The sequence below is a fragment of the Anolis sagrei genome, chromosome 4, assembly GCF_037176765.1.
Source record: "Anolis sagrei isolate rAnoSag1 chromosome 4, rAnoSag1.mat, whole genome shotgun sequence".
Taxonomy (NCBI): Eukaryota; Metazoa; Chordata; class Lepidosauria; order Squamata; family Dactyloidae; genus Anolis; species Anolis sagrei.
In genome coordinates, this window is record NC_090024.1 from 244,663,712 (window position 1) to 244,673,570 (window position 9,859).

Here is a 9,859-nt window from a genome sequence, read left to right on the forward strand (position 1 = left end):
TGCAGCCGAAACGTCAGGAGAGAATGCCTCTAGACCATGGCCACATAGCCCGAAAAAACCTACAACAACCCAGTGATTCTGGCCATGAAAGCCTTCAACAATACAATGCCTAGAGAAGACACCTTTCCGACATTTGTAAGTTTTCCGGAGCAACTCTATGCTGACTTTTGGCACAAGAATCCATAGAATTGCATTGGAGGGCCTTCAGAGAATAAATTTTGGGAAATTTGGGCAAGTGAAGTCAAAGGCATCAATTGCATGAATACAGGAGTCTGACTTTACTCAGAATTCCCATTTCGACCTTCTATGATGTAGCAGTGAGACCATATCATCACAGTGTTGCACTCACCACATGCTCTCCCATATAACTTAGATCAGCCATGGTCAAACTTTGGCCCTGCAGGTGTTTTGGACTTCAACTCCCACAATTCCTAACAGCCTACCGGCTGTTAGGAATTGTGGGAGTTGAAGTCCAAAACACCTGCAGGACCAAAGTTTGACCACGCCTGACTTAGATGATTTGGTGGTGGAAAGACCTCCCACTGAACTCACACAAAGGCCGAGGTGGCGCTGGGGTTGGTCTGGACAGGCAGGATATCTGCGTACGTTTCCTCCAGGGAGAGCAGAACATTGGCTGCTTGCTGGCCAGATTCAGCCACAGCCAGGAGACGGGGAAGGTCCCGGTAGGAGTCTGGACCGGCCACAATGTCCACTAAACGTTCCCGGTCCAGGATCTTCTCCTTGAGCCTCTCAGCCATGCAGCCTTATGGGGAAAGAGAACAGCAGGCAAGAGCTGGATCACTTTTCCCACTTGTTGTGACCTCTTCCCACCTGAAAATAGCTTATGCACTCCTGAGTTCATGGGTATATGAGGGTTGAATGAAAAGTAATGCCTCCACCTTCGTTACTTGGGTTTGGATGGGAATATTTATGGGTATACAAGGGTTGAACGAAGAGTAATGCCTCCACCTTCGTTACTTGGGTTTGGATGGGAATATTTTAATAAATCAAATGCAGAAATAATCCTTAGAATGTGCTCTTTAACTTGCTTGAAATTTCTCTCTGAGTGATACGACGATTGTCCTGAATCAATCTGTCAACCTTTTGCTTGTGAAACTCGGTGGTTGCTGTCACAGGATGTCCAACTCTTTGTTTGTCACGCAAGTCAGATGTTCCCACCTCAACATCTTTGAACTTACTCGCCCAAAGACGCACAGTACTCACATCAACACAATCACCACAAACAGCTTGCATTCTCTGATGAATCTCCTTTGGGGTGACACATTCAATGACTGCATGTTGCTTAAGCTGCATTGACTAACCGTCTGCACAGGGTTCCATACTTCGCACTTTAACCACACAACCATTCAATGCTAAGGCTTCCTGCCAAAATGGAACTGTAGAGCAGAGTCTACTGAACAAGCTAGTACCTTCTGCATACAATTACTGCCATCTGTTGAGGAGTTACAAAGGTGGAGGCATTACTTTGCATTCATAAGTTATATGGGAGTTATATGGGGTTTGGCAGAGTGGGTAAAGGTGGTGGTTAATGCCTCCCTTCGGGAAGGCAATATTCCAGCCAGCTTAAAATAAGCTGTCATCAAACCGCTGTTGAAAAAACCATCACCGGACCCCACTCAATTCGTCAACTTTCAGCCAGTTTCCAATCTCCCCTTTTTGGGCAAAGTCCTGGAACGTGTGGTGGCCTCGCAACTCCAGGAGTTCCTGGTAGACACGGACTATCTAGATCTGGCGCAGTCTGGCTTTAGGCTGCGGCATGGTACTGAGACAGCCTTGGTCGTCTTAGTGGATGATCTTTGCCGGGAACTGAACAGGGGGAGTGTGTCCCTGTTGGTTCTGCTGGACCTCTCATCAGCCTTCAATACCGTCAACCACGGTATCCTTCTGAGACACCTCGCAGGAATGGGTCTTGGGGGTTCTGCTTTGCAGTGGCTCCGGTCCTTCCTCGAGGGTCGCTCCCAGAAGGTGTCTTTAGGAGACGCCTGCTCGACTCCTCGGCCATTGCACTGTTGAGTCCTGCAGGGTTCAGTTTTGTCCCCTATGTTGTTTAACATATACATGAAGCCGTTGGGAGAGATCATCCAGAGTTTTGGGGTGTGGTATCATCTGCACGCAGATGATGTCCAACACTATCACTCCTTTCCACCTGCTACTAAGGAGGCTGTCCAGGTCCTGAACTGGTGCTTGGCCACTGTAACAGACTGGATGAGAGACAACAGATTGAAACTAAATCCAGACAAGACAGAGGTACTCCAGGTCGGTCGTAAGACTGAACAGGGTACGGGGTTACAGCCTGTGATGGACGGGGTCACACTCCCCCTAAAGGCGCAGGTTCGCAGTCTGGGAGTTCTCCTGGACTCAGCGCTGAGCCTGGAGCCCCATAGAATCATAGAATCAAAGAGTTGGAAGAGACCTCATGGGCCATGCAACCCCCTGCCAAGAAGCAGGAATATTGCATTCAAATCACCCCTGACAGATGGCCATCCAGCCTCTGCTTAAAAGCAGGTCTCGACGGTGATCAGGGGAGCTTTTGCACAACTAAAGCTTGTGCGCCAGCTGCGCCCGTACCTTGGGAAGTCTGACTTGGCCACGGTGGTCCACGCTTTGGTTACATCCCGCTTAGATTACTGCAACGCTCTCTACGTGGGGTTGCCTCTGAAGACTGCCCGGAAGCTGCAGCAAGTCCAACGCTCGGCAGCTAGACTACTAACAGGTGCTGGATACAGGGAGCACACCACTCCGCTGTTACACCAGCTCCACTGGCTGCCAATTAGCTTCCGAGCACAATTCAAAGTGCTGGTGTTAACCTATAAAGCCCTAAACGACTCTGGCCCTGTTTACCTCTCCGAACGTATCCTCCCCTATGAACCATCAAGATTATTAGGATCGTCTGGAGAGGCCCTGCTCTCGGTCCCACCGGCCTCGCAAGCGTGTCTGGTGGGGACGAGGGACAGGGCCTTCTCGGTGGTGGCCCCGCGACTCTGGAACTCTCTCCCACCGGAGATCAGGACCACCCCGTCTATCCTGACATTCAGGAAATGGGTGAAGACGTGGTTGTGGAGACAGGCTTTCGATGAATGAGACAACACCCTAGGATTTTGGATGGAAGATGATGTATATTTGATTTTAATATGATGACTGACCACCGTAGTTTTCAATATATTTGTTATTTTAAATGTGTTACTGTAATTGTGAACTATGATATTTTACTGATTGTATGTGTTTTTATGGTTTGAAACCGGGCTGAGTCCCTCAAAGAGGTGAGAAGGTCGGTATAGAAAACTTTGAAATAAATAAATAAATAAATGCTCCGCTTGCTTCGCTGCCAACAGAACCTCAGAAGATGCCACTACCCATATATGCAGGCGAAACATCAGGAGAAAATGCTGCTGGAACATGGCCACAGAGCCCAAAAAACTTAACAGCAACCCAGTGATTCCAGCCATAAAAGCCTTCCGCAACACATTGCCAAAAGACGTCACAATCTCAGATAACAATGTGGCTAATTTTGGAGAGTTTCAGATCCCAGAATTCCAGGAAAGGGAAGCTTAACATACACCAGCTTGTGCCTCCTCCTTCCATCAATCCCATTACACAAAAGAGCTCTTCCCTTACCTAAAATCCCAATCCGGAGCGCTCCTTGCGAGGCAGGCCGCTTCAGCTTCAGAGTCTTGAGGTGTTTCAGGCGGTTCCAGATCGTCTGCTCAGCCTTCTCCCTGGGAAGGAAGAGATCAGGGAAGGGATTGCAACTCTTTTTTTCTCTCTCTCTGATGGATCTTCTATATGAATTGGATCTGGCGCATCATTTGAAAATACATCCCGCAGTCCCAGATGCTTGGGAAGTATTTTGTGATACGAAATCCAGCATATAGATCTCATTTGCTGTGACATACTGAGTTTTGTGTCAGTGAAATAATACACTTTATTTATATTCTGCTTTATCTCCCCAGAGGGACTCAGAGCAGATTACGGTACACATATGAGGCACACAATTTACATGATCAACAACATATAATACATTGAATCATAGAATCCTAGAGTAGGAAGAGACCTCCTGGGCCATCCAGTCCAACCCTATTCTGCCAAGTAGCAATAATATTGCATGCAAATCACCCCTGACAGATGGCCATCCAGCCTCTGTTTAAAAGCTTCCAAAGAAGGAGCCTCCACCACACTCCGGGGCAGAGAGTTCCACTGCTGAACGGCTCTCACAGTCAGGAAGTTCTTCCTCATGTTCAGGTGGAATCTCCTCTCTTGTAGTTTGAAGCCATTGCTCCATGTCCTAGTCTCCAGGGAAGCAGAAAACAAGCTTGCTCCCTCCTCCTCCCTGTGGCTTCCCCTCACATATTTATACATGGCTATAATATCTCCTCTCAGCCTTCTCTTCCTCAAGCTAAACATGCCCAGCTCCTTAAGCCGCTCCTCATAGGGCTTGTTCTCCAAACCTTTGATTATTTTAGTCGCCCTCCTCTGGACACATTCCAGCTTGTCAATATTTCTCTTGAATTGTGGTGTCCCGAATTGGACACAATATTCCAGGTGTGGCCTAACCAAAGTGGAAAAGAGGGGTAGCATGACTTCCCCAGATCTAGACACTATGCTCCTATTGATGCAAGCCAAAATCCCATTGGCTTTTTTTGCCGCCACATCACATTCCCGGCGTCTGGAGGCAATGCTCAACAAGGTGCTCTTGTTCAATTTTCCACGCCAAAGGAGTCTGCTGTCAACAGACGTCTTTTTGCCCGCATGTCTGCATGGGGCACCCTTTTACCTTCCCACCGAGGCAGTACCTATTGATTTACTCACACTGCATGCTTTCTAACTACTAGCTTGGCAAAAGCTGCTAGGCTGGTATCACTAGGGAAACCAACTCTCATTCCATTCTTACCTGATGGAGCATGTCACAAGCAGAATCACATCGGCCTGTTGGGGAAGAACGACAACATCACAGAGTTGGAATGGCCCGTCCAGTCCAACACTATACTCCATTCCCCTTGTAGGAATACAGAATTAAAGCAGCCCTTAAAGGTGGACCACTCAACCTCTGTCTGAAGACCTGGACGTACCTCTTCCAGCCTGGTGGTCCTCTGGTAGCCGCTCCTCTGGAGAATGGACCAGGCAATCTCGGTGTCATTGACGTTCATCTGGCAGCCGTAGGTCTCCAAATACACTGCAAGGAGGCAGAGAAAAAGAAGAAGAGAAGTGTGGATTCCTTTTGGGAAGGGGCTGAAACGTACCTCTGAGGATGCTTGCCATAGATGCAGGCAAAACGTCAGGAGGGAATGCCTCTAGAACATGGCCATATAGTCCGAAAAACCTATAACAACCCAATGCGGCATTTCATAGAATCACAGAATAATAGAGTTAGAAGATATCACACGAGCCATCTAGTCCAACCCTCTGCTATGCAGGGAAAGCACAATCATAGAATCATAGAATCAAAGAGTTGGAAGAGACCTCATGGGCCATCCAGTCCAACCCCATTCTGCCAAGAAGCAGGAATATTGCATTCAAATCACCCCTGACAGATGGCCATCCAGCCCCTGTTTAAAAGCTTCCAAAGAAGGAGCCTCCACCACACTCCGGGGCAGAGAGTTTCACTGCTGAACGGCTCTCACAGTCAGGAAGTTCCTCCTAATGTTCAGATGGAATCTCCAATCAAAGTACTCATAAGCAGCAAGAGAGAAAGCAAGAGAACAAGGGATGTTTGTAATAAACTCCCAAGACAAAGTAAGTTACAGATAAGTAAAGGTGCATCGGCACTGTGGAAAGAATGCCATCCGACACTAATTTAACTGCCAGGGATCCATACTGTGGGATCCTGAAAGTTGTAGTTTGGAGAGTCTACAGCACTCTTTGGCATACAAGGCAGAAAACTATGAAAATACATCTTCCAGGATTCCATAGCATTGAGCCTGGAAGTTAAAGTAGGATCAAACTGGGAAGATGCCTTCTAAGGTCCCTTCCACACGGCCATATAATCCATATTATCAAAGCAGACAATCCACATTATCTGTTTTGAACTGGATTATATGAGTCTACACCACCATATAATCCAGTACAAAGCTGATAATCTGGATGCTATATGGCAGTGTAGAAGCGGCCTAAGTTGCCTTCAACTCTTCCAAGCTCAGCTGTTGAAAATGTTAGGAAGGCAGATGGTATTTATGTGGCATGAGAAGCAAGAGAGGACCACCCAAAACCTCCAAAAAGGAAGTTACAGGTCACTGAGTTGCTTTCAGCTCTTCCAAACCATAGTTACAGTTACCAGCAATTAACTTCGTTTGTGGAGATCTGCGATGTTGTCGGACACCTCAAGAAGGTATGTGGTGTTGGCATGGAATGAAAAAGCAAAGGAGGAGCATCACTCACCTTTCCCAGGTGACCCTGCAAAGGTGCTGGGATCAAGATAAGATGCTGAGGTCTCCTCTGCTTCGGTGGGCAAGCGGTGGGTTTCCTGCACGGGGTGAGTGGCCCCTTGGAGGAACTGCTGCAAAGACGGGCCGGTCGCCAACTTAGCTTGAAAGGCTTCCAAGCTTCCCTTGCATCCGGCATCTCCCTCCACACTTGCTCCAGAATCCAGTCCGCATGTGGAAATCCAAGCCTGGGGTGCCGGGAATGAGGTCAAACCCAGAGCTTTTGGACAGAGGAACCGGGTCCCCAGAATGAGGCCACGGAAGGGCTGCATCTTTGGCAGAAGCAGCTCCTGGAACAAGAACAACAACAAGTTGCAATTTCAGGAATTTTGTTTCCAAGGGAGGACAATGTCTCTATGGAAAGCACATAAAAAACAAATAAGCCTATCACATGACACCTAAAACATTGTTTTTGTGTTGGTGAAGTGAGCTGGAGCCAGTTTTAATACACAGCAATAACTATATTGGGTTGTCGTACGTTTTTTCGGGCTATATGGCCATGTTCTAGAGGCATTCTCTCCTGACGTTTTGCCTGCATCTACGGCAAGCATCCTCAGAGGTAGTGAGGTCTATTGGAATTAGGAAAATGGGTTTATATGTCTGTGGAATGACCGGGGTGGGACAAAGGACTCTTGTCTGCTGGAGCTAGGTGTGAATGTTTCAACTGACCACCTTGATTAGCAATTGATAGCATGGCAGTGCCTGGAGCAATCTTTTGTTGAGAGGTGATTAGATGTCCTTGTTTGTTTCCTCTCTGCTGTTGTGCTGTTGTAATTTTAGAGTTTTTAAATACTGGAAGCCAGATTTTGTTCACTTTCATGGTTTCCTCCTTTCTGTTGAAATTGTCCACGTGCTTCTTGTGGATTTCAATGGCTTCTCTGTGTAGTCTGACATGTAGTCTAATCACCTCTCAACAAAAGTTTCCTCCAGGCACTGTCAGGCCATCAAATGCTAATCAAGGTAGTCAGCTGAAACATTCCCACCTAGCTCCAGCAGAGAGAGTCCTTTGTCTCACCCTGGCCATTCCACAGATATATAAACCCATTTTCCTACTTCCAAACAGACCTCACTACCTCTGAGGATGCTTGCCATAGATGCAGGCGAAACGTCAGGAGAGAATGCCTCTAGAACATGGCCATATAGCCCAAAAAAACCTACAACAACCCTTGTGTTTACTGTATTTAAATCTTGGAGCTAGGTGTGAATGTTTCAACTGACCACCTTGATTAGCATTTGATTGCCTGGCAGTGTCTGGAGCAATCTTTTGTTGAGAGGTGATTAGATGTTATTGTTTGTTTCCTCTCTGCTGTTTTGTTGTTCTAATTTTAGAGTTTATTATTATTATTATTATTATTATTATTATTATTAGATGCACTTATTGACCGCCATTCTCAGCCCTTACGGGCGACTCATGGCGGTGTACAGTACACATAAAAAGACAGTTACAGAGGCCAGTATCAACAACATATGACTATACAACAAATACAAACTACATAAAAATCCGCTTCGTCTCTTAATAGAATCATAGCCAGTCTCATTTTCCTTATACCATTCCAGTTCTCATTACCGTAATGTTGTTGCTTAGCACTTAATTAAATGCCCTCTCGAACAGCCAGGTCTTAAGGCTTTTTCGAAAGGACATGAGGGAGGGCGCCTGTCTGATGTGTGCCGGGAGAGTGTTCCACAGCCGGGGGGCCACCACCGAGAAGGCCCTCTCCCTCGTCCCCGCCAGCCGTGCCTGTGATGCAGGCGGGATCGAGAGAAGGGCCTCCCCAGACGATCTCAAGGTCCTCGTGGGATCGTAGGCCAAGATGCGGTCAGAAAGGTATTTTGGGTCTTGGCCTACAAAGCCCGTTTAGGGCTTTGTAGGCCAAGACCAGCACCTTGAATTGGGTCCGGTAGCAAATCGGCAGCCAGTGAAGCTGGGACAACAAGGGCGTTGTGTGCTCCCTGCTACCCGCTCCAGTTAGTAACATGGCTGCCGCACGCTGGACCAGCTGAAGCTTCCGGGCCGTCTTCAAGGGCAGCCCCACGTAGAGAGCGTTGCAGTAATCGAGGCGGGATGTGACAAGAGCGTGTACCACCGTGGCCAAGTCAGACTTCCCGAGATACGGGCGCAGCTGGCGCACGAGCCTAAGCTGTGCAAATGCTCCCCTGGTCACCGCTGAAACCTGGGGATCCAGGCTCAACGATGAGTCCAGGGTCACACCCAAGCTGCGAACCTGCGCCTTCAAGGGGAGTGCGACCCCGTCCAGCACAGGCTGTAACCCTATATCCCGTTCGGCCTTGCGACTGACCAGGAGTACCTCTGTCTTGTCTGGATTTAGTTTCAGTTTGTTCGCCCTCATCCAGACCGTTACAGCGGCCAGGCACCGGTTCAGGACCTCGACGGCCTCCTTAGTAGCAGGTGGGAAGGAGTGACAGAGTTGGACATCATCTGCGTACAGATGACACCGCACCCCGAAGCTCCGGATGATCTCACCCAGCGGCTTCATGTAGATGTTAAATAGCATGGGGGACAGTATGGAACCCTGTGGCACCCCACAAGTCAAAGGTTGTGGTGCGGAACAGGAGTCCCCCAATGACACCTTCTGGGTGCGACCCTCCAGAAATGACCGGAGCCACCGCAAAGCAATGCCTCCAAGACCCATTTCCGCAAGGCGCCCCAGAAGGATACCGTTGTCGACGGTATCGAAGGCCGCTGAGAGGTCCAGGAGCACCAACAGGGACACACTCCCCCTGTCTAGCTCCCGGCGCAGATCATCCACTAAGGCGACCAAGACCGTCTCGGTACCATGCCCCGGTCTGAAACCAGACTGTGCCGGATCCAGATAATCCGTGTCTCTCAAGAATACCTGGAGTTGTGAGGCCACCACGCTTTCCATGACTTTGCCCAAAAAGGGGAGATTGGAAACAGGCCGAAAGTTGTCCAATTTAGTGGGGTCCAGTGATGGCTTCTTCAACAGCGGCTTTATAATAGCCTGTTTTAGGCTCGCTGGAATCTTGCCTTCCCGAAGGGAGGCATTCACCACCACTGTTACCCACTCGGCCAATCCCCCTCTGGCCTCTCTCAGAAGCCAGGATGGGCAGGGGTCTAGGATGGACGTGGTGGGCCTCATTCCTCCAAGTATCTTGTCCACATCCTCGGGTTTCACAAACTGAAAAGAATCCAACAAAATAGGACAAGCAGGTGCTCTCGTTACATCCACAGAGTCTGCATCTAACGCGGCGTCCAGCCCAGAACGGATCAAGGCGACTTTGTCTGCGAAGAACCGAGCAAATGCTTCACAGCGCGCGACCGAATTGTCAGGGCTCCCACCTGCAGAGGCGGGAGTTAAAAGACCTCTGACAATTCGAAACAGCTCCGCCGGACGGTTCTTTGCAGACGCAATAGTGGCCGCAAAGAAAGTTTTCTTTGCGGT

General features: G+C 48.7%; 1 protein-coding gene across 1 annotated transcript in view; it reads right to left on the reverse strand.

Moving 5' to 3' along the window:
- CDK5RAP1 (CDK5 regulatory subunit associated protein 1) overlaps positions 1-9,859 on the reverse strand; it is a 31,886-nt gene that overhangs the window by 18,483 nt on the left and 3,544 nt on the right. Inside the window, exons 2-6 of the mRNA XM_067468293.1 lie at positions 6,394-6,727; positions 5,088-5,191; positions 4,910-4,944; positions 3,637-3,737; positions 553-763 (exon numbers count right to left, since the gene is read on the reverse strand). Coding sequence (XP_067324394.1) covers positions 553-763; positions 3,637-3,737; positions 4,910-4,944; positions 5,088-5,191; positions 6,394-6,709 — 767 coding nt within the window. The 5' untranslated portion in view covers positions 6,710-6,727. The remainder of the gene's footprint in view (positions 1-552; positions 764-3,636; positions 3,738-4,909; positions 4,945-5,087; positions 5,192-6,393; positions 6,728-9,859) is intronic.